Source organism: Protopterus annectens, chromosome 7.part0 (assembly GCF_019279795.1).
Source record: "Protopterus annectens isolate FY-2018-M chromosome 7.part0, PAN1.0, whole genome shotgun sequence".
NCBI classification, from domain to species: Eukaryota; Metazoa; Chordata; order Ceratodontiformes; family Protopteridae; genus Protopterus; species Protopterus annectens.
The window spans coordinates 606,900,824-606,928,267 of NC_056739.1; the positions used below are offsets into that span (position 1 = coordinate 606,900,824).

Genomic DNA, 27,444 nt, shown 5'->3' on the forward strand with positions numbered 1-27,444 from the left:
TTAAACACTTGGGCTTCGGACCAGTTGTTTTGCACTGAGAGGGTTTGTGGTCTGCACTGTTGTGGCAGAACAGGTAGCTTACATCCTTCTAGGTTGGGAACTGCTGATTGAGGGCTCAGTGTCTGTTATTCTAAAAGTGTATTAATTCTGGTTTACGCACTTGGGCTTTCAGGCCAGTTATTTTACATTAAGAGGGTTCGTGGTCTGCACTCTTGTGGGAGGAGAGGCTGGACTCTGCCTTTCTGAGCTGGGAATTTCTGGTTAAAGGCTTATAGTGCATGCATATCTGAACTGCTCCTTACCGAAGTTGGTGCGCCTTGTTTGCTGTGGCATAGACTGGATTCGGGCCTGCTGGATCTAGCTTTGTTTGTGTAAATTGAGCACTAATCCAGACATTCTCTAAAGTATTCAATTGTATTTATTACTGCTTGGTTGTAACTTGATTAAAGTGTAGCTATCATTCTAAGTCTTTTGGATTAAGCACTTGGGCTTCATACCAGTTGTTTTACATTAGGAAGGTTTGTGGCAAGCACTGTGGTGACAGGACATCCTTCTAAGTTGGGAACTGCTGATTGAGAGCCCAGTGTCCAAGGGTATTAGTTCTGGTTTAGGCACTTGGGCTTCAGGCCAGTTATTTTACATTAAGAAGGTTCGTGGTCTGCACTCTTGTGGGAGAAGAGGCTGGACTCTGCCCTTCTGAGCTGGGAATATCTGGTTGAGGGTTTATAGTGCCTGAATATTTGAACTATCTTACTGAAATTGGTACACCTTGTTTGCTCTAGCATAGACTAGATCCAGGCCTGCTGTATCTAGCTTTGTTTACATGCTTGTTTGTTTGCTTATTTCCCTGGAAGCTAATTCCACCTAATACGCGGCTTCACAGCGCTTCTGTGGATCACTAGTGATATCTGCATTGCTTACTGTACTAGTTCCTTGTTTCACTTGAAAGAAAGTTACTGTTTGTTGTTTTTGCATTTAGTTACTTGTAACACATTGCACTCAAGTTACCTGGCACTTGCTCACTAAAGCAATTATATAAGTCAGCACTAAAAATTAAAAGCACTACACCCTCACTCCCCACTGGCCCTTGTTTTCAATTAAGGAATTCCCAATATTATTCTAGCATGTCCAAAGGTCAGTTGTCAATCTCCTCTCTGGTCCAGCTGGTGAATCTGGGAATCTTGAGGCAATGTTATAACTGCCTCATGTACACAGACAACCCTCTCCTCCTCCCACATAACATAAATACTTGCAAGAGATGCAGCTATTTAGCCAAACTGGAGGCTGAGCTCTCTCAACTCAGGACTGGCAAGACCAGACAGGAGGAGAAGGCAACTACACACACCACAAAACCAGCCTCACATAATGCTACCACACCACTGAATCAAACACAAACACACAAAGACATACTCGGAGGCTCCGAGTAAAAATTTACCTAAACAGCAGAGGCCTCCAAAGCAGACACCCAAACAACTGCTACATCAAGACACCCCACAAGCAACACATAAACCACAAAAGCAGTGTGCAAAGCAGTCACAGCCCTTAAGGCCAAATACAACACCAAATATACTTGTCATAGGTGACTCCATAGTCAGACACACTGACGTCCCACTCACCAGGCTGAACAAGGAGAGGGTCACAGAAAGCTGCCTATCGGGTGCTAGAATCCGCCACATAACACAAGCACTCTGGTCACTCCACGGGAAGTGCAAATATGACAGTCATTGTCCATGCTGGTGTGAACGACCTGAGACGTACCTCCCTGGACTACATGGAGAGACAGAGGAGCTCTGATTATGTAGCCCAGGCAGGTAGGACCCTGAGCAGTATCCTTCCTTCACCAAGAATGATGCCACAATATAGAGACAAGATGATCAGCTTTAACAATTGGCTTAATGTCTGGTGTCATTCAAAGGGGATCCAGTGTCTGCCTGGGACGACATGCTTGACAAGCCACGCTGCTTCGCAAGGGACGGCTTGCACCTGTCACCCCTGGGATTCCTGATATTGGCTAAGGCTCTTGCCACCCCCATAGTGCCTTTAGTCAAGGCTCAAATTCTAAACCTACCACCCTAGAAAACAAAAATGGGAAGAAGTGAGGGTAATGCTGCTCAATGCCAGAAGTCTAAATCTCAAAATGCACGCACGAGGCCCTTCTCAGTATGGAGAACATCGATGTCTGTGCTGTAACTGAAACCTGGTTCAAGGCTCCTGAGAGCACCCCGGCACTATTAGCTTTTACCTCATATCATGCGTTCCGGCCCCAAAACCCAGACCACACCACAAAAGGAGGGGGTGTATCCATATTCATAAAGGATACCCACACCTCCAGGTTGGTGGCAATGCAAGCTTGGAAACCATCCAGGTGCAACTAACCATAGGCAAAACTGCTCTACAAATTGTAGCATGCTACAGGCCACCCTCTCAAACTCAGGAACCCCACACAGCCTTCCTGAAGACACTGGAGGGTATAAATGTATCTCCAAACACCATCATACTGGGTGACTTCAACTACCCGAATATAGACTGGGAACATTACTCAAGCCCTAACTTTCTAGCCCAACGGTTCCTGGAGTTCATAAATTCAAATGCCATGGAACAGCTAGTCACTGTTCCCACGAGAGGAGAAAATATACTAGATCTCATTATCACAAACATGGGGACAAAATGCTCCACACCGGAAGTATATCCCTGATTGGTGAGATCTGATCATAAACTAAAATCCACATCCCGCCCCCACCCCAAACAAAAAAGACCACAGTGAAGAACTTCTCTAAAGCAAACTTCACACTACTCAAGACTGGTGTGGTATCCTTCAAGGCCCCTGAGCCAGTGGAAACCACAACCCAAGCTGCGGAAGCCCTTACAAATGCCTTCTATGAACACCTCCAGGACTGCATGGATCAGGCAATCCCAAATAAAACCAAGACTCTTTCCACAAAGGGCAAACGTCCAGTCTGGTGGACCCCAGCCATTAACAAACTTTACAATAAGAGGAGAAAGCTATTACATGATAGAACAAAATCCATAAAACGATAGTCACCCCTGATCATTATTAGTAAAAAATACGAGCACTCAAAATCAACTAAGGCCAATTTTGAGAGAAAAATTGCCATGGATTCAAAGGACAATCATAAGGCCTTTTACAGCTATGTTAGGAACCTGGGTGGAAACTCCCAGATATGCTCAGAATTAGTCCAAAATGATACAAAAATCACTGAACCCACAGACATTGCCAACATACTGGCAGACAGGTTCAGTGCAAGCGCCACCCCTCTCCCCTAAAGGAGAGATAACTATCCCAGCAGAGTGTAGCCTCCCAGACATCTCAAATGCGCAGGTGAAAGCTGCTCTCTAAAGCTAAAAACACAGCATCAATGGGACCGGATGGTGTCCCCGGCTGTGTGCTACACAAGCTAAATGAGGAATTAAACCCGCACACAAGGCAGCTGTTTAATCTCAGCCTTACCACAGGATACGTGCCCAAGGAGTGGCGTACGGCAACTGTGGTCCCACTCCACAAAGGCGGTGTCTCTACGGACCCTGGTAATTACCGCCCCATAAGCTTAACAAGTCTAGTCTGCAAAGCTATGGAGAGGATCATAATGGAGCTCATAAACAAAGATATAGGGGACTTGCAGACATTGGACCCGACCCAGTTTGGCTTAGTCAAGGGCAGATCATGCCTTTTGAACTTGGTCGACTTCTTCGAAACAGTCACCAAGGCCATTGATGAGGGAAAGGCAGTCCATACAGCCTACCTTGACCCTGCAAAGGCCTTCGACACAATACCCCACTCGGGTATTGTAGAAAAACTTACCAGCTTAAATGTAAACCCATATGTCACAAGATGGGTTGCAAACTGGCTTAAGGACAGAACCCACAGGGTTAGAGTTGCTGGCGCCATGTCAGACTCCAAGCCGGTCACAAGTGGTGTCCCACAGGGCTCGGTCCTTGGCCCCCTATTGTTCAGCATCTACTTCTCAGAAGTACAGGCCAACATGGGAGGACTTTGGCTGACAAAGTTTGCAGACGACTGCAAACTGGGCGCCATAGTGGAAAGTGCATCGGACACGGATATCCTTCAGAAGGGACTCACGGAAACAGATAGCTGGTGCCAGAGCCATGGCCTGAAGTTAAACGCCAAAAAATGTAGTCATACCCTTCGGGAAAAACAAGGTAACCCCAAGCTACCATATAGGTGGCAATCCACTAAGCACAGAAGAGGTTATCAGGGACCTGGGGACCCAGGTTGACAGTGGCCTTTTTGACACTCACGTTGCTAAAGTGGTTAGAAAGACCTTCTACATTGCTCACCATCATGAAGGGATTCACATCCAGATCTAGTGAGGTCATTGTTCCCCTGTACTCTTCACTTATCAGACCAATGATAGAGTACAATGCCCCATTCGGGATGTATCTCACCTGACATCTGCAGCAATTGGAGAGACCCCAAAAGTTCCTCACCAAAAGGATAAAGGGACTCCAAAATCTGTCATATGCTGCCAGACTGAAAAAACTCCAGCTCTATTCAGTTGCATACCGTCTGCTCAGAGGTGACATGTGCCTGACATACAAGGCCATGTCCAACCCGGAATTAATTGACATGCTCCACCTCAAAAAATCCAAATCCACCAAAACCACTAGAGCAAGCGACTTAAACCTTAGCACGGATATAAATAGGACGGTGCTGGAGGGATAGACTTATCACTCCCTATGCTGTGGAATAAAATCCCGGTCCATGTGAGGCAGAGCACCTCGCTGGCTCTGTTCAAGAGAAATCTTGACCTGTGGATGGGAGATCATAGGTTTATCCCGGGAATCATCTGTGTCACTGCTGGACAGAGGCACAACAAACTAATGGGCACAGTATTTTTTCATACAAGGGGTGGCGTAAGCCACAAAAATTTGGGCTAGGCTTATAAATGCCTTAGGGCAGATAGCCTAGTATGAACCTATGTAGATGCATTTGGGTTGGGGACCATGTGCCCTGAAAACATCTTCCTGCCATATGGGCCCCCCAGGCATAATCTGATGCATCTGTTAATGTCTGCCTGGCTGTGGGTAAAGTGAAAGGCTGTGTTTCCAGGCTGTGGCAATGTTGAGTCCAAACACTTTAGATACCATTGTAGTTTCCTCATATGCAGTCTTGCATATGGAATTAGCAATATGCAGGATGCCATGAAGCCCAAAGCCTGCAGAATTTTTCTTGAAGATAACTGGGTCTTTAAGAGTTTCTTGAAGATAACTGGGTCTTTGTTGCCAACATTTTGAAATAAGTAGTCAGTAGTCTTTGTCTGGCGTGAGATAAGCCATCTGGGCAGTTGTATTTAAGCTTGCACCCAGGAATATTATCTCGTGAGGGTACCACTTTTGATTTCTTTTCGTTTACTGGGTACCCTAGGCATGTTAGTAATCTTTTTACAAACGCCAGATGCTGTAGTAGAATGTGTCTGTTCTCTGCTTGAATAAGGCAATCATCCAAGTAAGGATAAATTTGTATTCCTCTGTCTGCAAAATGCAATTACTGGTGCCAGGCATTTTGTGAAGACCCTGGGCGCAGTAGATAAGCCAAAGGGCAGTACAGAGAATTGGTAGTGCATTGAGCCAGCTATAAATCTGAGGTATCTTCTGCATGAATGTCTGATTGGGACATGCAGGTATGCCTCTCTTAGGTCTAAAGTCACAAGCCATGCCTTCTTGCCCAGCATGGGCAGAAGCTGCTGCAGAGTCAACATTTTGAATTTCAGAATATCCAGAAATGGGTTTAGAATAGACAGGTCCAGTATTGGTCTCCATGCATTGCCCTTTCTGGGCACCAAGAAGAGTCTTTAGCAAAATCCTTGTCCCTGCTCTTGCTGGCACTTGCTGAATGGCCCTCATGTCCATGAGGGCTGAAACATGTTTTTGAGCCTCTGCCCATAGATTGTGTGGCAGGTCTGGCATTCCGTTTGCCCTTGGCAGGGTGTGAAAATGGAACCTGTAGCCTTGAGAAACTATATTTAGGACCCATTTGTCCTGGGTGATCATGTGCTAATTTTGTGAAAAAAGTGCTAGTTTTCCCCCTAAAGGGGCTGCCAAAAGTTAAGTGCTCGGTGCTGGCAGGGAAAAGTCATTGATACTGTTACCTGTATGGCTGTGATTTATCTTCTCCACTTTTGGAGGTAGAAGCACCCCATTGTTAAGACCTGTATGAGCCCTGGGGCTGGGATCTGCCTCTGGGCAGTCTGTATCTGCCTCTTTGTGGCCTGACACTGGAAAGGACCAGTTCTTTGCAGGCCAGTGCCTGCTAAATCTGGGATGTTGTACCTGTAAGAAATCCTTGACTGTTTGCATAGATTTAGCTTTGTCCTCCATTTTCTTCAACACCTCTTCTGCTTTAACACCAAACAAGGTATCATGCTGTAATGGAGCATCTAATGCTTTTGCTTTAACATGATCAGGCAGATTCTGTTCCTTTAACCAAGCATGTCTCCTAATGACAGAACCCAGCAGCCCTGCAGGAGGCCTCCAGAGAATCAAACCCACATTGCAAAGTATGCTTTCCCACTTGTTCAGCTGCATGCAATAAATCCTGCATTTCTTTGTTTTCTGCACATTCAGAATTTGTCAACATTTTCTGTTTTAGTAGGGACAAGATATTTTTGATATTTAAGCATATGAAACTGACAATTTAAGGCCCTTACAGCCAAAGTAGAGAAGTGTACATCTTTTTCCCCCATCTGTCCAGGGCCCTTGAATCCCTATCAGAGGGAATAGGGTTTTTTGCAGTGGACGCCTTGACCCCTTTGGGACTCTGAGAAATAGTTTCTGGATCAGCAGCAGGGTTTCTATAAAGAAATTTGTGTGAATCAGGAACCCTGTAGTATCTGTCTGGCTTAACAGGAGCTGGTGGTAAAGAGTCAGGAGTGAGACTGGACTCTATAAATACATCTACAATGTCTAAAACAGGAGAAATAGCAAGGGGCCTGTGCTGTGGCAGTAAAAGAAAATCAGAGCCTTTTCTTAGATTCTGAGTAATCTTGGCTTCCCCAATGAAAATGCTCTCATAGTATGCAGGGTCGCCCCAAAGGAATAATCTTCAGGAGGAGAGGCTGAAGGGATAGATTCTTCAGCATCAGAATCCTCGTAAGGAGGAACAGAGTATCCATGTTCAGAATAGGAATCTGAGGAAATGGAAACTTGATCTGAAGATTCATATTCTGTCTCTTGCCTAGGTCTTTTATCAGGAGGGGGATGGGAACCCCTGATCAAAGTAATTAGGTCTTCGGCCATTTTAAGCAGCTGCTTTTTTAGGCGTGGAGGCCTGTCCTGGTGAATGTTGTACTTGTTTCTTTGTCTTCAGAGGTGCTTTAGTCTTTGCCTTTGAAGCCGAAGTTGTTTTTACATACAACTGTGTAGGCCTGAAAACACCCTCAGAAGCAGATGCCTGCTCAGCGGCTCCGGACCCCATCTGATGGAATAGTTTTCCGAGGGTCCAATACCTTGAGTTTCCAGCAGCCTAGCCGGCTCCACGTGGGAGTCGGAAGCGGCCTGTGGCTCTGAGGTAGCAGACGTCAGGGGCTGCGAAAGCGCCTCACTGAGAACCGGCGACTGGCCTAGCTGAAGCCTAGTCTGTTTTGGACCTCGGATGCCTGTCCTTTTCTTTGCGCTTTTTATAAATTCCGGTAGTCGGCTGTTCCGACATTATATAATTAAATCTGCCAAAATAATGAAATGCAAAATCGTACCGACGTTTAATAGTGTTGTTGGTTAAATCTAGGACAAAACTGACAACTAGCAACGTCGTGGTCAGGGCCTAGGGCAAGGAATACAGTAAGAATGAAAATCCTTGAGGTATTTGCTTCCCACAAGAAATACAATTAACTTTTTCTGACATCTGTCTGGAGCAAGAAAAAAAAAGTTTCCCCAACAGGGTACTTAGCTTTAATGAAGACTTCGGATCTGAAATTCAAACTTGAAAATCTCAAGAGTCGGCCGACCGGCACTTGCAAGCTGCTTTTGCTTCGGGCACCGCATGGCAAGAAAGACTGAAGAAAATGGTGTCGGCTGCATCTTTTATACCCCTGGCGCACTGACGTCAGGGAGGAGGCGACAGCAACCGACGCCGGACCATGACCTTGGAATTTATGCCAACTGCATGTAGCCTGCCAGCAGGATAACCCAAATGTAATGACCAACAGTGAAACACAAACATCTGGGAAATATGACCTGGAGAGGCAGCAGAAAAAGGATACTCATCTTGCCATACCATCACATGTACGATCCAGGTCTGTGGGCAGAAGGTACATACGCAGATGTACCCAAGTAAAACCTCACACGATCCCAAAGCTAGTAAGCCAAAAGAAACTAGTCACAAACCGGTCAAACCGGTCAGCTAACAGACAAGAGGTGGAAAGACATGTATACCCCCCCTCCATCCAAGAGGGAAGAGAGAAACAGAACTCCATCCCCCCATTCGGAAAAAGTGATCAGTAGGACATCTGCGGTTATAACAGCTTTTTACACAACTATACTGTGTCCTTCCTTACGTCAATTTCACAGTGCTCCCAACTTAGTGTGATGGGTGGCTGGAAGAGAGAATGGACTAGTAATTCAGAAAAGAATGACCTAGTGAAGACCGCTCTGGATCTAGAAAAGGCATCCACTCCAATGTTTTGTGAAAGTATACACAGAGGTCTGAGCATCTAAGAGTCAATCCCCTTTGTAAAATGCTCCAGATGAGACCACTGTTCTAGTAGAATGAGTCCTTGCTGGAAAGGATAAGAATATGCCAATGGAGACAATAGCAAAAGTGGATTTACATATCCAAGTAGCAACAGTCTGCCTTGAAAACATTAACGAAAGGTAGAATTCTCTCCTACTTTGTGGATTATGAAGAATGTGGGAAGATTCACAACCAGACAGACAATTCAATTACTGTTTAAGGGCAAATCCTTCCTCCGTGCCAAGATATGCACAGTCGTCCTGAAAAATAAGGAAGAAGAAGTTGCCATAAGGGCCTGTAATTCAGACTCATCTGGCAGAGATGAGAGCTACCAGAAAAACAGTTTTCCCCCCACGTATGCAATTGGAGGTAGATGTTGCTAAGGAAAAACTGAGTTTTTACAGCACAAAAGTTGCTCAACCATGGGAGGCAGTCCTCCTTGGAGGTTTCTGATGGAATATTGGAACAGTTTAATCTCTAGCCTGGCTAGAAGCAACGGGTCCAGAGGATGGCATGCAGATATGGCTGAAAGGTGAGCCTTAACAGATTTCTATTAGGTCAGACTGCAACAGCTCAGACAAGAGAGGGCCATTTGGGTATTCGTCTAAAGTGGGTCTTAATTATGGTAGCCATCATAATAGTAAAACCTTTCCATTTTGCAATGTTGACTTTCTTGTAGCAGGTTTTCTTGGCTCCTGCAGAAACTCAAGCATGTCATAAAGTTAGGATTCTTACTCCTTTTAGACACCATCATCCAAACTGTCAGGATGAAGGATGACAGGTTGGGCTGAAATAGTGAGCAACTCTATTGGGGAAGGAAGCTTCTGGTGATGGCCCTGTGCTAGGTGGAAGAGAAAAGGGAAACCAGTGCTGCTTTAGCCAATATGGGGTCACCAGTAAAATCCACAGACCTTCCTTTTTGGATCATTTGTAAAACCTTGGTAAGCAGAAGTGCAGAGAAAGCATACAAGAATCTCCCTTTCCAACAGAAAGACAATTGAGTCCAATTTCCAAGCTTGAGGACAACAGGTCCTGGTGCAAAACAGCAGAAGTGGTTTGTCAATGCAAGCAAACAGATCTGTAGCACCTCTCATCAGTGGACTAAAATCTCCCTGTTCAGCATCCACTCGTGGGGATCTGCTTTTGATCTGTTAAGTCATTCAGCGAGGATACTGTCCTGAGAGGGAGAAGTTTGCTGTTCAGTCTGTTCTCTTGCCAGAAGAGTCTGTAGAATTGGCAAGATCTAGCTCCCACTGCTTGTTCATGTATTACATGACCGTTGTATACTCCCACTGCTAGTTTACATACCATATGACCACTGTGTTGATTGAATACCCTTAACGGACCTTGTTTTGAGGAAAGGGAGAAAATCTGCAGGAACTGCATTAGTGCACTCAACTTCAGATTTGCATGACATTGCCTCTGAACTTTTAACATCCCGTCTATGTGAAGCTTCTATTGTGGTGCCTGTGATTTGAAGACCCAGGTTTAGTTTTATCTGAGATATCCACCTCAGTATTTCCTTCTTTAGGCATGGCAGGAGGGTGAGCAAATTGTCCAGGGTCGAGAATGGCGAGACCAGGTGGATTTTAGTTACTACCTATTCTCTTGTATGGAGGCTGGTAAAGGTACCATGGAAATGGTTACGGCCATGAATTCCAGGATCTCCTTTACAGTAAGGTGGGGGGGGGTGCCGTTAAGGAGAGTAAAGTACCTGCTGAGTAGAAGCCTGTATTAACAGGTCAGCCAATTACAGAAACATTTGTATTCTCAGAAATCCTGGAGTAAATTATTACTGGGGCAAGGCACTTTTAGTGGAGACTGGAGGATGTAGACAGTCCAAAAGGCAATGCAGAGAAGTGAAAGTGCGATGAACCAGCAGAAAAATCACAGGATATTTCCTGCAGATGAATAGGAATGTGAAGATAAACATCCTTAAGGTCCAAGGACACCACAAAGGCTTGAGGAAAGATGAATGGGAACAGAGTTTGCATACACAACATCCTGAAAGACTGAACAATGAGAAAGGTGCTGAGGGTGGAGAGATCCAGAAATTGTCTCCAGTCTCCTCCTTTTCTTGGGACAAGGAAGACTTTGGATGAGAACCAGGAATTGTGGCAATATTGGTTCTATTGTGCCCTGCTCTAAAAATGTTGGGGTGGAGTAACTGATTTTGTGGAGGAGGGAAACCAATGCAAGGAGGAACTTCTTTCCAGATCTTTTTGAAAGACTGAAAGCACCCATTTGTCTGAAGCGATGAGTAGCCCATTTTTTTTTAAAGAGACAAGATCAGCCTTTTGGCTATGGGAAGGGTAGAAAGGGGGGCAGGAGGTATTCAGGTGGATTTGTCCAAGGAGGTCTCTTGGATAGATCTAGAAGTCCCTGCCTGATTTGTTTAGTATCTGTTCCTACACATTTGCTTGGCCTTATGAGAAGGCCTGGGTTTCCTGTGAGCAAAGGAAGTGTGTTTGCAGGCTATTTCCTTTGGTATCTTGGTACAAAAGCAACAAAGATCTGTCTATGGTCCTTCATAATTTTACCTCGTTCCTGAAATTCTCTGAAGAGACTGGCAGCATCCAGACCAAACATTAAAATCCTTACTTAAGGGATGGCGAGTTTCGCCTCAACATCTTCTGGAAGGGGCTGGGAATGCAACTATGCATACTTCCTGATCACAAAAACCCATAGCATCTACACTGGAGGAGGCTTCCACTGCATCACAGCTGCATTTAATGCTATGAATAGCTTCTTGAGAAGCCTGAGCCACCAAGAATAAAGGCTAGTGTTTAGGGAAAGAATAAATAATTTAGTCATTTGACTCATAATTCAGAGCCCTAAAGGTCAGAGTGGGGGGTGTATAAACTTCTTCCCCAGCCTGTCCACTGCTCTGCTATCTTTATCCAAAGGAAAAGCATTGGCAGCAGGCAGTAACTTAGAGGGCTAACCTGTTGACATACAAAACGGAGGTATCTGTTTCTGTACAGATACTGTAATTCCTCAAGTACCTTGTAAAATCTATCACGCCTTTCAGGTGCATGTGGCTGGGAGCCTGGTGCAGTGGAAGTGGAGACAAAAGTATTCACAAAAGCACCACAATAATTGGGGAGGGGGTAATAGCAACAAGTGCCTACCTGTAAGAGCTTAGGAAATCTCTGCAGAAATTCATAAATCTGTTTAGATTCCCATTTAAAATGTTTCATGACATTAACAGTTTTCCCAGAAGCTTTTTCAACAGGGGAATCCCAAAAAAGGGCATCTTCAGATGCCACAACCATAGGAGATTACTAGGCTATTGGCCCTGAGGCACTTATAAGCATAGCTAAGAGTTTAGCCCATGTTTAGACAAGTCAGCACCCGGAGCCCCTGTCCAGCAGGGACACAGGTGGAATCCCAGGAGTGCATTTTCTGTTTCCCATCTAGTTACCCAGGCTGTGCTTAAAAAGTACTCGGCTTGACGTGGAGGGGGAGTCTCTGGGACACAAACCTGTCCTGCCAACAAGTCTTATTGACATCACAGACCAGGTTGAGGTCATGTGTACAGGTTACAGTTGAGCTAGACTAGCAGATATGCAGCAGTCCCATCAAAGCAGGATCTGAGATTGCTTTGTATGCCAGACAGAGGTCACCTCTGAGGAGTCTGTATGAAATTGAGTAGAGGGACAGGGCTTTTAGCCTGTGTAGGGTAGGTGTTTCAGACCCCGATTTTCCTGAAGAACCTCTGTGGTCTCTCCAGCTTCTGCATGTACTTTGCGAGATACATGCCGAAGGGGGTGTTGTACTAAATAATTGGCCTTATAAGGGAATAATACAAGAATCTTAGGACCTCTTTGTTCCTGGATGAGATACACTTATGAGCTGGGCCATGTAGAAAGCTTTCCGTACAATGGAAGCAATATGTTCGTCAAGTCAGGTTGCTATCAATCTGGGTGCCCAAATCCCTCACTACTGATTCTGTGCTTAGGACGTGGTTATTAATGTGATATGTGGGGAAGTCACTCCCCCCCCAAAGGGGATAATGTATTTTTTGGCATTCAGCTTGAGGCCATGTTTCTGGCACCAGTCATTTGTTTGGGTGATACCCTCTTGAAGGATGTCCACATCACTTGGGGAATTGATGACAGCGCCCAGCTTGCAGTTATCTGCAAACCTTGTCAGTTATACCCCACTGGTTTTGACCTGCACCTCAGAAGTATCCCCATATAACAGAGGCCCCAAGGCCGATCACTGGGGTACGCCGATCGTTACGGGTCTACTGCTTGAGGTGGCTTCCCTTACTTTGATTAGGTAGGTTCCATCAGTGAGCCAGTTTACCAGCCATCTGGTAACATGAATTGATGCCTAGTTGAGTGAGTTTATCTACTATGCCTGAGTGGGGAATAGTGTCGAAGGCTTTGGCCAGGTCAAGATAGGCAGTGCACCATCTTCCCCTCATCCAGGGCTTTGGCAACGGTCTCAAAGTCGACCAGATTTAACAGACATAACCATCCCTTGACAAACCCAAACCGTGTGGAGTCGAGTGTTTGGAGGTTGCCAATGTCCCCGTTAATGAGGTACAGGATAATTTGTTCCATGGCCTTCCAATGCCATGGTAAATGGATATGGTATGAACAGATTAAAGAGTGTTCAGAGTCAGATTCATACTCTTCATCTTCAGAGAAAGTGCCGAATTGTCTCTCATGAAGTGGAAGGAGAAACCATAGCAATAGCAGGCCCAAGTATCACAACAGCCTCAAAAAGGCCCTGTGAAAAACCCATCCACTACTTTTCTTTGGATATATCGAGGAGGACAATTTTTTTTTTTTTTTAATTGCAACATTTGCTTTGACTGAATCTCCAAACCCTGACGAACTTCAATGATCAATCTGGATTATTTCTTCAAAGACTGGTGGCGAGATGGTATAAATTTTGCATATACATCTGTGCATCTACCACTACACCTGCAAGTTTAGGTCATACATCAGATGTATGGCTTTATGGAAAGCTTTGGCACCTGGCTGGAAATGCAGGTTATTTGGCGAGATAACCCAACAGTTTGAACTACAACAGTGATCCAAGGAAGGACATCCTCTCATAAAACCTCTAAAACAGGTGGAATGGCAGAAGGTTTAGGAACTCAAAATGTTAAGGGGTCATGTCATATCCTCTGCATGCCCGATATCCACTTACCTTCACACAGGAAGTGCTGCACCATTCAGAACAGACCCCTCGCCCCCCAATGGAGATCAGGACTCAAGTGTACTCCTCTTTCCTCTTTAGTTGAAGAACTCCACAGGGGAATGCATTTGTGAGGATTCAGAATAGTCATCCTTGATAAAGGAATCACTATATTCAAGGAGGACGTGGAAGGTGGAAGCAGCAGAGAAAAATATGAAAGGGGGGGGGGTTGGCTGGCACAGAGACAATATGCCCTGAAAGAAACACCACTCCTTTTGAGGGTCTTTAGACATCTGGTGAGAGACACATTAGGTTTGTTTTTCAGCTACTTCAGCAAGGACATCTGCTTGCACATAATGTTTTGGTTCCAAGCCCAGACATACCTCTATCAAAGAACCAGCTACTACTTTTATTTTTTATTTTATTTAACATTTGTTGACTGGGAAAGTCCGACTAGGTTCCACAGATCCTGTTTTCAGCAGGAGGCCCAGGGAGAAATGCTCCATAAGCACGTCTTTACAATGTGGGAGGAAACCGGAGTACCCGGAGAAAACCCACGCGAACGCAGGGAGAACATGCAAACTCCACACAGACAGCACCCCAGCAGAGAATCGAACCGGAGAACCTCTTGCTGTGAGGTGACAGCATTAACCGCTGCAACATAGGAATTTGTGGAATGCCCAGGCCCATCCATAAGTAAACGCACCCCTTCTTACAAACTGATGTGAAGTCTACTCTTGGTAAGGACGTGTGACAGGGCTGTGCTACACTGGCCTCTAATGGAGTCATGACAAGAGGAATCAGTCAAGAAATCCAGAGTATTCAAGACACAGTGGAGACACCTGGGACTGAACAAGTTCAGCTGAAGCTTCAGGCTGTGATTTCTTAAGCTTCTTTTTGGCAAAGAATGGACATCTGAGCAAGTCTCAGAAGCCATCTTACCTTGGGCAAGCTCCTTGAGCCTCTGATTCTCTAGACTTTTAAAGTGTGTAATCTGCTATGACTGGTCTCAAAGACGAAAGACTGGCAAAGAAATCAATTACATTTGGCGCCAAAGAACAATAGTTCAAGAGTGAATGTCCCTGTACAGAATTTGCCTCCTACAATGAAATTTCTCCCTTTTTAAGGACAACAAACTAGTCTAGTGAAAACAGAAGAGAGGCCAAAAAGTAAATGATAGACTAAATTTGAAGTGAACATTCAGTGTTCAGGCTAGTGGCAAGAAAGTTCTGAGGTATTCTAGCAATCTGCACTTGTACATCTCTTCTGTGTCACCTAGTAAATTAGGGATTAAGTCTCAAAGTCAAGACATATAACATGAGGGGAAGACACCCAGGCTTTAAGCTGTCCAAAGATAAATATTCCAACTGTTACAGATACTGCAACAGTGATCCAAAGGAGGTCACCAGCAGATAAACAGCAATAAGCTAAAGGAAACTCTCCAGCCAAAAATCCAAGAATGTGTCTGGACTTACTGGGGGACAGAAATGTGCAAGTGGGCAGCCTTTGCATCTAGGACATCATCTTGCACTTGAACACATCTACACATTTTTAATAAAACTAGAACAGGCTCCCACACTTTCCTTCTTGGACACCAAGGAATGTCTAACAGTACCCCCCCCCCCCCCCCCCCAGCTCTCCCACGATGGCCCTTCAGTATATTCTTAAAACTTTGGCAGGTATACCAATTCCCAATCTGAAAGGGATTTGTCAGAAGTAGCCCTCACTTTTGTTGGCTTCATTTCTGAATTGCTGAACTTCCAGTAGCAGCCCAGAAAAATCACAAAATGTTACAAGGCATGGCATGACATGACATGAAGAAAACAGTCAATGTCCTATTGGAGTATAGTTAACTTAGGTTTGAGAGTTTATCCTTCCTCTCTCTCATCTGAAGTGCTGAACATGAACAGTTTCCACCAATCTGGCATTTTGTCAGGAAGACCACCAAATAATGAGTGACAGAACAGAAATGGGGACAGACAGAACTTTGGTTAAAAAAAGCATCATCATGGGTCACAGGTCCCAAAATGCAGCCTCCAAGTCTGTACTAAGCGACAGCAGAAAAGCAAGTCTGCTGGAAACCTACTGCAGGAGTTAAAAGTTATATACAGTGTGAGCCCATAATCACTGTGGCACTACTACCCCAAGATACACTACACACAAATCTGTCAATGTTCTACAGACTGCAACTTCTACTCAATACCACTACTGAAATCAGTTCATGAAAACCTCGTTTGCTACAGTTATAAAACTGTCAAATGCAGGTGATAAATCAAAATACAAAATGCACTTACCTAATGAGAAGCTACAAACAGGAATAAAAGGTCAATACAGTACTTACGATGACCGCTACTCACCGAAGATGAGCGGCTACAGGACCTTGTTCTATGCTGTCTGCGTCGTCTGGTACGTCTCCTACTTCTGTAGCTCTCTCTCTTCCATGTTCTCTTCCTTTCAAGTGACCGTGAAGGGGAATAGTCATCTTTATAACATCTGTGACCGTAATCTCTATCATTCCTGTATCCATCCATGTGATGAAACTCATAATTTGGGTGATAGGAATTTCTCTCAGTACTGAATTAATGCAAAAATGGGGGGAAAAAGTCTCATTACTTTAGCATACATAAAGTTGTATATCAAAATTATGAGTAGTAAATCCAACAACCCCCCCCCCCCCAAACTTTGCAGAAAGGACCAATAAGGCCTTTCCCTAACCAGATTTCTTAACACTGCAAAACAGCATGCAACTCACCACATTCTACCTGGTCCAAAAAAGGGAAGCTATTTGCTTGAAACAGTTCTGTAAGAAGTTATTCAATAAACTTTAGAGCTTAACCACAGGGGTTAGGACTGCTCGGGACAAAGTTTTCCCAAGCTATCATGCACCACACCCCTTTGTGCTAATATCAGTGTGAAGCTGAAGCGACAGACTAGGTAGAAGGCAGAAAGTACAGGCAATAAAAGGGGGAGGATGGAGTCAGAATCAAGTAAAATGGTTCTTACTTGATGTCTTTTGTTATGCCATCTACACAACATTCACTAGCCAAGAGGTACATTTCTATTAACCTTTAAAACAAACCCCTTAGCTAATCCTCCTGGGTGGCCAGTCCCATGGGAACATAATAGATGACAGTAGCCTCTAAAACAAGATCTGGACCTAGAAATAAACTTCTAATTTTCAATGCCTTGTAAACCATACTCTAGGAAGAGCAGGTTGCAGCAGCACAAACCCACACCTTCTTATTCTAGCACAATGTGCTGCGCAGAGTTTTTTTTTTTAAACTCTGAAAACAAGTATGCATGATAGCTGTCCCCATTTAAACATTTTTCCAAAGGAGACGGAAGTGTTCAACCCTGTGGCAACATTTGGTTCTACTCGGACTGCATCTCAGCTGCCTCTACACTACCAGTTTCTTTTTCACTTTGAGCACTGCAGACACAGTACTAACCAAAATGGACCAGATTCTGGTTCTGCCTACAAGAATACACTAACAGTATTACAAGTAAAAAAAAGCAATTACGTACGTACCTTAACGTTCCATCTGTGTTGTCCATCTTTATTTATCCTTGACATATGGGTTAGGTTCTAACATCAGAACAGAGACTGCCGTTACTACAGCCCGTGTGAACCAAAAACTCTATAGCTTAAGTCCCACCCAGAATGCTCCTCTCCAACTCACCTCCGATCAAGTTTGCAGACAAAAGGACAGAAAATATAACCCCAACACCACCTTCAGAGAGACCTTGTCTGATGTCACACATGAAAAAACGGAGAGTAGGACCATAAGTCATTCCACCAAGAGTTCTCAATGGAAGGGAGATGGAGGGTGGTGAGTAGAGGACAAATGAAGATGGACAACACAGATGAACATTATACAAGTACATAACTTATCTGATGTGGTCAATCTTCATTTAATCTGCGACACGTGGGACAGAGTCCCCAACTACTTTAGATCTTGGAAGGACTTCCTGAAGGATATTCAGGAGCACCACAGAACCAAATGGTGTGCTTCCCCTAGAGATTAAACCCAATCTGTAATGACCAATAAACGTATGTGGAGTAGCCCATATTGCTGTTGCACAAATTTCATCCACAGAAGCCTTAGAATGAAAGACTGTTGAAGTAGTTAAGGCTAGAGATCATTCTTACAAGTCCTGGTAATTCAACTTCTCTGGTTGTATATGAAGGATATACAATCCTTTAGTCATCTAGATAAGTTGACCTTGGATACTGCTTATCCTTTCTAGTTGAAAAGGAGACTGTTGGGTCAGATTTTCTTGCATCTTTTGTTCTATGGAGATAGAAATGCAATTGTCTATGCACATCTAATAAATCCAAACAGTAATCACCTTTATTTAGAAATCTGGAAAGAATACCAGTAAGTCGATTGATATTTGCTTCTGATACCACCTTTGGTAAAAAGGGTTTGAAGGACATTCTGCCTTTATGAAATATCATATGCAAGATAAAGACTGAATTTCTGAAAATTCTTCTGGCAGAAGCAATTGCTACCAGAAACAAGTTTCCAAAGATAAGAATTTGAGGTCACAGTTGGCAGCAGACTCAAAGGGGGAATGTACTAGTGTCTAACACCAAGTTTAGATGCCAAGGTGCAAATTGATCCCTATATACAGAGGCCTTATCAGGGTGCCTTTTAAAACCGCTTTGCAAAGTTTTCTGGTGGAAGGTTTATAGAAGGCAAAAGAATCCTATGAACTGGAGAAGACGGACTATTACACGCCTGGCAATCAATGGTGGAGAAGCAAAGTTGTAAGCCTGAGGTTTTGAAGTTTTTGGGTGAATCAATCCCTCGAGATGGGTAAGGAGATCTGGGTCCACAGTCGTTGAATCAGACAAGACCAAAGAAAAGGGAACCATATCTGTCAAGGCCAGAAGGGAGCAATGAGGATTACCTTGCCTTTCAACCCAATCACTGTCCTTAGAAACTGAGGAATTAAAGGGATTGAGGAAATGCATACAAGAGTATGGAGGGCCAATTGTGCAGGAGATCCTCGGGGTTGTCTCCAGAGGAGGAATCAAGGCAAAGTAGCTGCTGCACTTGTTCAAAGGAGATGCAAATAAGTCACAACAAATCTGGCCCCAGCGACAAAAGATATTATCCGCCACTTTGGGATTGGGAGAGCACTCGAGACAGAACAATGAATCTGTTCAGTTTGTCTTTTTTTGCAACGGTTGGTAATCAAAATTCAGACACTGGTTGATGCATTAGACCATTGAGATGCTAGAACCCACTGTAGAATTCTCATGTGAAACCACACTAGGGAACTAATGATATGGATGCCTCCATCAAACCCAAGGCTTCTCTCGTTTGAAAATGCTTTGCACCTGGGCTTTAATCTTTTGCAATCTTAGATAAGATATGGAAGCTATGAAAGCATTGGTATTTAGAACCACTCCTACGAACTCTAAAGTCAGAGTCAAATGTGATCTGTCAATTTATGGTAATCCCCAGGTTGGTGCAAGTCTGGAGAACAGTCACTGGCGTGTTCTAGAACATGCCTGGTAGGAGCATAGTGAGCCAGTCATCCAAGTACAGAAACAGCTGGAATCCTTGCAGTCTCAAGTGAGAGTTGCCACAGCCCCTAAGGTGTTCACCAAATGCATGGCAGTAGTAGCAAGACCAAAGGGCAGAACTCTGTACCGATAAGGAGTGGCTCCCAGTCAAAAGAGGAGAAATCTCCTGCAGCACTTTTCCGCCAATATGCATCCTGGAGATCAAGCACATCCAATAGTCTTTCCCTAAAAAAAAAAAAAAAAAAAGACTGAACCGTGACCATATGGAATTTTGCCTGTCGAACAGATTTGTTCAAAACACTTTGATCCAAATTGGTCTCCAGTCCCCAGTCTTTTTTTGGTACTAAAGAATCTTTAGTAAACTCGGGATTCTATCTGGTCTGATGGGACCCTCTTGGAGGGCACTCTGTAGCAGCTTTTATATTTCAAATACTGCTGGTTCTCGCTGAGTGGATGGAAAGTCAAGGATTTTATTGCAATTGTGGAGAGTTAGAAGGAAGGGTATGGTGTAGCCTCTGGTTATAATACTCTGCACCCAAACATCCAAAGTTATCTGAAGCCAGGCATGTTGGTGCAGGGATAACCACCCCCCCCAAATATCTCCAAAGGAAGCAATCATGTCTCCTTTCAGGAGCACCAAAGGAGGTTTACCAGGAAGAGTATCCCTGGAACCCATGATGCTGCAGGCCACCTCTGCTTTGTGGACAATGTCCATCATTAAAGGTCTCCCCCTCTGCCCCTGGGGCAGCCAGTGGAATGTGTGCCCTAGAAAGGCCCCTGGGACTTTTTGAACATTTCTCCACTCATCTAGTTCCTCGAAAAGGACAGTAGTGTAGAAAAACTTACACCCACTGCAGAAAGGGCATTTCTGCAACAAAGGGGGCATTGATGAAGACCTGAATGGCTCCACAAATTTGCACAAGCATCTCTCCTTATAGCTATGCCAGATTCCACTGCTCTGATCGTCCCTTTGGCTGCATGTGCTATGAGCCTCATGGACAAATTCAAAATGGACTCTAAGGTGGCCAACTGAAAAGCCACCTTATCTTGGACTTGAGCCTGATGCGGCTCCTGCTAGGCTATCCGATAACTCCTTAATCTGATCCCTCTGGAGTCAGGTGAAGTGTGCCATAATGTTCAAAGACCATAACGCAAAGGTCAATGAAGCATAAACCCACTTTCCAAACCTATCAAATCACTAAAGACTCTACGAGGAGTACAGACAGTGGAACTTTTCCCTGCCAGTTCTTTTTTTGTGGCTGCCGCTACCACTACAGCATCAACCACCAATTCCTTTGCCCAAAACTGATGATCCTTGGGTGCAGTAAGAATTTTATCTGGTCTCAAGGATTGGTTAAATGGTGTCAGGAGCCTTCCACATCCGTTGCAAGATCAACTTAATGAGTTCAATGGGTGGGGTAATCAAGAGGTAGATGGTCAAGCACCAAAGGCCTGCAAGTACACCGGCTATTGGGATGTCCAGTCACCCCTTTGCTTAAGCATCTCAAGAAAGTCTCCACAACAGATTTATTCTGGGGGTGACCATGGGGAGCCCTCCCCTTCATCATAATCAGTGTCCTCTGACGGATTCCTCTGGGAAATCCAAGTGTTTCCCCATACATTGCCTCTTCTGAGGAACCTCCTTAGTGGGACGAACTGGAGAGGTGCCAGAAGACAAAACCTGCATAGGTGACTCCTGTAGTTTTGTCATTCCATGTCCAAGTGTTGGAACTGGTTGAGGCTCTGGATGAGGGGAAGGGGTGAGAAACTGCTCCAACTGGGGTGGAGCAGAATAAAGGCCCTCAATGGACACATCCTCTCCATGGCCTGGAAAGCTGGTCCCCCCAAAAGACAGAAGGGAGCCCAGAGAAACTGCCTCAGAACTGAGCCCCATCCTCCCATATCGACGAAACCGCTCCAGAGGCCGAACCTGGGGACGAGCTAACACATTCCAAAACACAGAGGTTCAGAGATGGCGCTGAAAAAATTTAAGTAGAGTCCTGCCCCTTGGAACAGACAAATTAACCACGACACAGATGTCTCTAGCTCAAAAGGGCTGAAGAGCTCAGTGTTGGAATCTGTACCGCAGAGGAAAAGCTAGCTGGAACAGATGCAGCTGGCACCGGTAAGGTCAGAGCCGGAATCTGTAATGCCTCAACACAGGTCAGAGGGAAAAAAAAAAAAAAAAAAAAAGACTAGTGGGAGTGGAAGGAGGAAGGGTTCCAGTGCCTGGAGGGACTGGAACAGAGGACACACCCAAGATTCCCCTCGCCACCACGAGCTGATCTACCAATCTCAACAAGTGTGTTAAACTTTTAATGAATGGACTAGGTATAAGGGGACCTTATACCTTAAAAAAAAAAGGACTAGGTAATTGACATGCAAAAGGGTCAATGGGCGGAGAATATCTAGCCTTTAATATCAAGTGTTTCAGCTAAATGACAATTCTAAATGTCCATGACTTTCTCTTTTACTTTTAAGTCTATTTATGGACAATTTCAGGCCAATAAAGCCAAACCTCTAGCTGTAGACATGCATGTTTGTCTTCTTAAAGCATCATAAGCACAGCATAAGAGGAATGTTTGACTTCGGAAAAGCAGGGTTGTTGTACCCAACTGATATCCATAAACATGAAGGAATCTACAAAATATCCCAACTAAAACAATGAGTAAAAAGGTAACACAGGAAAACCACAAAGAAAAATCTAGCAAAGCTAGACTTTCCACTGTGTAATACCTTAAACCTCTTGTATCAGAGGCAACATGGGTTATATGCAAATTACCCTTAAAGGATAGCAAGTGTTTCAGCTAAATGGCAATTCTGAATATCCACAGCTTCAATGGCCTGAAATAGTCTATAAACAAACTTAAAAGTAAAAAAGTCATGGACATTCAGAATTGCCATTTAGCTGAAACACTTATCCTCAAAGGGTAATTTGCATATATCCCATGTTACCTTAAACCTCTTGTATCAGCGGCATCACACAGTGGAAAGTCTAGCTTTGCTAGACTTTTTTGTGTGTTTTTTAACCAGTTGGTTTTCCTGCGAGACCTTTTTACTTACTGTTTTAGTCTTTGGATGGTCTAGAAATTTCCACAGGTGCCAAAGACGTCAGTACTGGAGAGAGAGGCAGTACAGAGGTTATCAGCTCCGTGGATAGGCTTAGAGTCCGTGCTAACCGACACTGGAGAAAGAGAAATTGTCGGCATAGAGGGTAGTACCAAAGTATTCATAAATGTTCCACACTACGAGGGAACAGACATTTTAAAGCCTCTTGCAAGTCTAATCTGCGGAGGAAGCTGGCACCGATATACTCAGTTTCTTAGACTTGTCAAGTTTTGAAACAGATGACCGGAATGAAACATCAGTTTTACTTTTCTCCTGACCAGAGATGGCCTCTTCAAAGGCAGATTTTATCATCGCCTTCAAAATTAGATTTTTTTTCTTTCTACCAGGTACCATTGACTAAAGCTATGGCACACAAATCTTCCTGCAAGTGCACCCAACACAGGTAGTAAACAATGTCCATCAAAATTTGGTAGCTTTCACTCCCATCCAAGGCATTTCTTAAACCCAGAAGTGCATCTGCCCTTATCCGCCATGATACCAAGAAAAAAACAGGTAAGCACGACTACATGCACACACCCACACTACACAGTCACAGAAAAAGTAGCACTATAAAGATAGAAATGCAAACACTTACCATGGTAGTAAAGAAAATGTTAAACAGATATGGAAAGGAGCTATTAGTAAAGGGTAGTTACACAGGAAAAGCGATGGTGAATACTTTTAACTAGAAAAGGTAAAAAAATTATCGAGAGAAAATTTCACAAGAAAAAAAATTAATTCACTTAGCTTAAGAGCTACTGGCAAAGCATCTGTCACAGAAGTGGCAGAGATCTGAGGTGAATTGGAGAGAATCATTCTGGGTAGGACTTAAGCTCGAGAGCTTATGCTTCTGTCTGTAGTAATGGTAGAGTTGGTTCCAATGTTCGGAATCCAACACATATTAAGGATTAAATAAAGACTGACAACATATAATGGAGTTTTCAGATGTTCACTGAAAAAAAAGCAAATGAATTTAAATTTAACCTTTGGCAAACTCTGGCATAAAAGCAGAGACTACTATGTCTAAGCACTTACTATCGCCATATTTGAGAAGTTGAATTTTATAAATTAAACTAAATGAACATAAAGAGCAGCTAGGCCACGTCAGTCACTGTTGAACATCTTTGGATTGATTTTCCAAGCATAGGAAAAAGTGAAAAACTAGCTGGGATGCTTGCTAGAGGGTAGAGAAGTGGGCTGCTTACTAGATTCCCAAAACAAGAAAGATTCTTTCAATCACAGACTGGCAGAGTGCCCACTCAAGCACAAGACACTGAAGACTATCCACCAGATAAAACAGCCTCAGATTCACAGTTCACTGCCTTTCAAAAAAGGGGTCAAGACCTTCTCTGTTGGGTACCATACCACAGCCAAGTTGTCCAAAGACAGCACACATCCTTTAGGGCAATGCCCTGAAAGGCCAAAAAGGACAGCCAAGACTACCCTCACTTCTAAAACGGTGATATGAAAGTTCATACGGAGGATTCTAAATCAAATGGACATTCTGCCAAATGACTGCCATCGCCACCACAACTGGAGTAGACACAGACATGCTAATTGAACACAGAAATTTGCAGCAGAAAGGGCTCTGTACAAATCTGGATTTAGCTGGCAGATCAGGTGGGGGCGGGGGAATCACACCTCTGAAATTTGAACCATATGTGAAAAGGGGTCTGAATGAGACTAAAACCCCAAATGTAAGACTCTCATGAGAACCTATATGGTAGACTTGCATTACTAAGTACCAAAGCCTTGAAAGATGTCCCTGCTAGAACTAAGAATACTGTAAATGCCTGCAGCAGTGACAGAACCCTGCCCTGTGCTAAAGGAAGTTTATAAAGATGCTCTTCAGTGTACATGATCCTGAGGAATTGGACTGGTTCACAGTCATTCTGGGACTGAATGTATGTGCTCAAACACTCCCCTGTGACCTAGATTATCCTGTGATGGTGCAGCTCACAACCCATTACCCAAGAATGAATCCATCTCCCAGTCTGACGGCCTAGAAAGTGTGCTTCATTAACATGCAGGGGCTGAAATAAGGTCAAATACAGTCCTTATTTGACAGTAACTGTCTGACCTAGAAACACTTCCTGGTCCAATTGTTCACTTTCATCTGTAGGCAGGCACCTTGGGATACCAACCACCACTTGCAATCTTCTATGTCAAAAGCTGGTTTTGAAATGCTAGGACTATAGGACAGTAAATGTGGTATCCTTGCATGGGGGAATGGCTGGTTGAACAAAAAAATTGGCATGAACTACAAGCCACAGATTAAGGGACTAAATGCCATGGAGAATTCCTCAAAAGGTCCAATGACCTGTTTAAGAGCACACATACAGCAGTCAGAAGCAGCTTTCAAGTCAACCATGTCGCAGTTGACTGGGTTACAGAAAAAACAGAGGAAAAACAAGCTGCAGTACAGGCTTATGTCCCACACAGGAGCCAGATAGAAATACTGGAGGGTTTGGAAAGAAATGGATAGCTGCACAACTGAATGGTAGAATAAAGGAGAAGCGATGAGGGGAACAGTATCAGGAACTGGGAAATCCTAGGACCAGTAATCTTCAATGCATCTGGTCTTGGACTTCTGCAGGAAACCGAAAAAGTACAGTTTTGTACCTACCATAAATGTAGATGTCCGATAGGTATGCATCTGCAGTCATAACATATGGGTTGTCCTGCCTCAGGCAGCCCTTCGGTTGGGCGGATTCCAAAGTCTGGGTCTGGCCTCGGCTGATGTCGCACTTTCCCCGACGTCAGAGCTTCTGGGGTATAAAGGCATCAGCTGACGCCATTTTCCTCAGTGTTTCTTGCCCCAGATGCCAGGTGCCCTCTAGGAAGGCTAAATTTGGATAAATGTTGAAAATTCCAAACAGTAGCAAACAAAATATATATACATACAAACAAATACACCATAATAGATTCCCCCAGCTAGCTGAAAGAGGGGTAAGCACCCTAGGAATACCACAGAGGGGAAGGAGGGTGGGTAATCCTGACTGCAGATGCATACCTATTGGACATCTACATTTATGGTAGGTACAAAACTGTACTATGTCCTTCAAGGATGCATCTGCAGTCATAACATATGGGTAGAATACCATAGCCAAACTGGGGGAGGAGGTACTAAGATAATGATGGTGTAGTTAAGATCCCCTGTAAAACTGCAGTTGCAAAACCTGCTCGGGATCTGGAGTATAAAGGTAGATTGTAATGCTTGGCAAATGTATGCACGGAGCTCCAAGTAGCAGCTTCTAAAATGTCCTTGGTAGCCACCCCTCGTAGGAAAGCTGTAGTGGTGGCTGTGGCTCTTGTGGAGTGAGGCCTGATATTTTCAGGAGTTGTCTTTCCATGAAAAGAGTAGCAGAATCGAATGCAATTTCCTATCCATTTTGAAATTGTCTGGAAATTGCTTTTCCTTGCACTCCAGTTGCATATGCTACAAAAAGTTGGTCAGTTTTTCTGCTGGTTTTAGTTCTGTCCAGATAGTAGCGTAGTTGTCTGTGTACATCCAAGGTGTGCAATAGTTTTTCCCCCCCTGTTCTGTGGGTTAGGGAAGAACGTAGGCAAATGAATAGCTTGGTTCAAGGATACCCTGGATACCACCTTTGGCATGAAAGTAGGATTGGTTCTCAGAGACACTCTATCCTGGTGAAAAATAAGGAAAGGCTGCACTGCCATTAGTGCCTGTAACTCTGATACTCTTCTTGCTGAAGTGATTGCTAGAAGGAAAGCAGTTTTCCAAGATAAAAACTAAGTCTGCTGATGCTGCTGGTTCAAAAGGGGGTTTTTCCAGCACAAAATTGAGATCCCATGTAGGCAGAGGGGGTTTCCTTGGAGGTTTTACATTGCTGATCCCTCAAAAATTGCATGAGGAGAGGGTGAGAGAAGATAGGAGGATCCATGTTGTACTCTGCTGAAATTGCTGAAGCATGAATCTTAATGGAAGAATAGGACAGGCCATTGTGGAACAGTTCTGCTAAGTATTCTAGGATGTGTGCTAGGTTTGCCAGTGTGACATTTGTACCCTTTGATGCACTCCAAATGAGGAATCTCTTCCATTTGGCTGAGTATGTTTTTCTTGTGGAGGGTCTGTGAGCCTCCAGGATAATGTCCTTGACCCTCTGAGATAAACAGTTTGGTTTTGTTTTAAGCAATTTTCCAGGCAGTTAGCTGCAGTGTTTTCAAGTTTGGATGCAGGGTCTTGTAGTTGTTCTGCGTTAGAAGTAAAGGCCATAGGGGTAGAGGCCATGAGTTCGTCCAAGACATGCTTCTCAGTAGCGGATACCAATGCTGCCTTGGCCAGTCTGGAACTATCAGAATCACCTTTGGCTGTTCCTCCCTGATCTTCAGTAGAACTTTGTACATCAATGGGAGAGGTGGAAAAGCATACACTTAGAGCCTTCCAGCTGAAAGAGAGGGAGTCCACCCTCCAGGCTTGTGGGTGGTATACTCGAGCAGAATTTCTTCAGTTGGTGGTTGAGTGGGAAGGCGAACAGGTCTATCTCTGGCATTCCCCATTTGTTTGTTATGATTTTGAAGATGTCTGGATGCAGCATCCATTTGTGTGCATCCGTGGTAGTTCTGCTTAAGCTGTCTGCTAGTGAATTCTCCTTTCCTGGTACGAATTTGGCCTGCAGTTGGATGTTGAGATTCAGGCCTAGGTTCCACAGATCCATTGCCATCCGGCATAGAGGGTAGGAATGCGTGCCTCCCTGTTTATGTACCACATGACTGTGGCATTGTCTGTCCTTATCAGATGTCCTTGCTGGAGGAATGATTTGAAGGCCTCGATTGCATGCTTCACTGCCAGCATCTCCTTTAGGTTTATGTGCAAATTCAGCTGGTCTTGAGACCATAGGCCTTGGATACACTTGTCTTCCATGTGTGCTCCCCATCCTAGGTCTGAGGCGTCCGTGGTGATGGTCTGCCTTGGTTG

General features: G+C 44.3%; 1 protein-coding gene across 3 annotated transcripts in view; it reads right to left on the minus strand.

Annotated features, from left to right (window-relative positions):
- Positions 1-27,444, minus strand: part of CLK3 (CDC like kinase 3) — a 1,797,083-nt gene that overhangs the window by 1,477,301 nt on the left and 292,338 nt on the right. For all 3 annotated transcript variants that reach the window (XM_044077203.1, XM_044077202.1, XM_044077201.1), the window contains exon 3: positions 16,219-16,435. In XM_044077203.1, the coding sequence (XP_043933138.1) occupies positions 16,219-16,435 (217 nt within the window). The remainder of the gene's footprint in view (positions 1-16,218; positions 16,436-27,444) is intronic.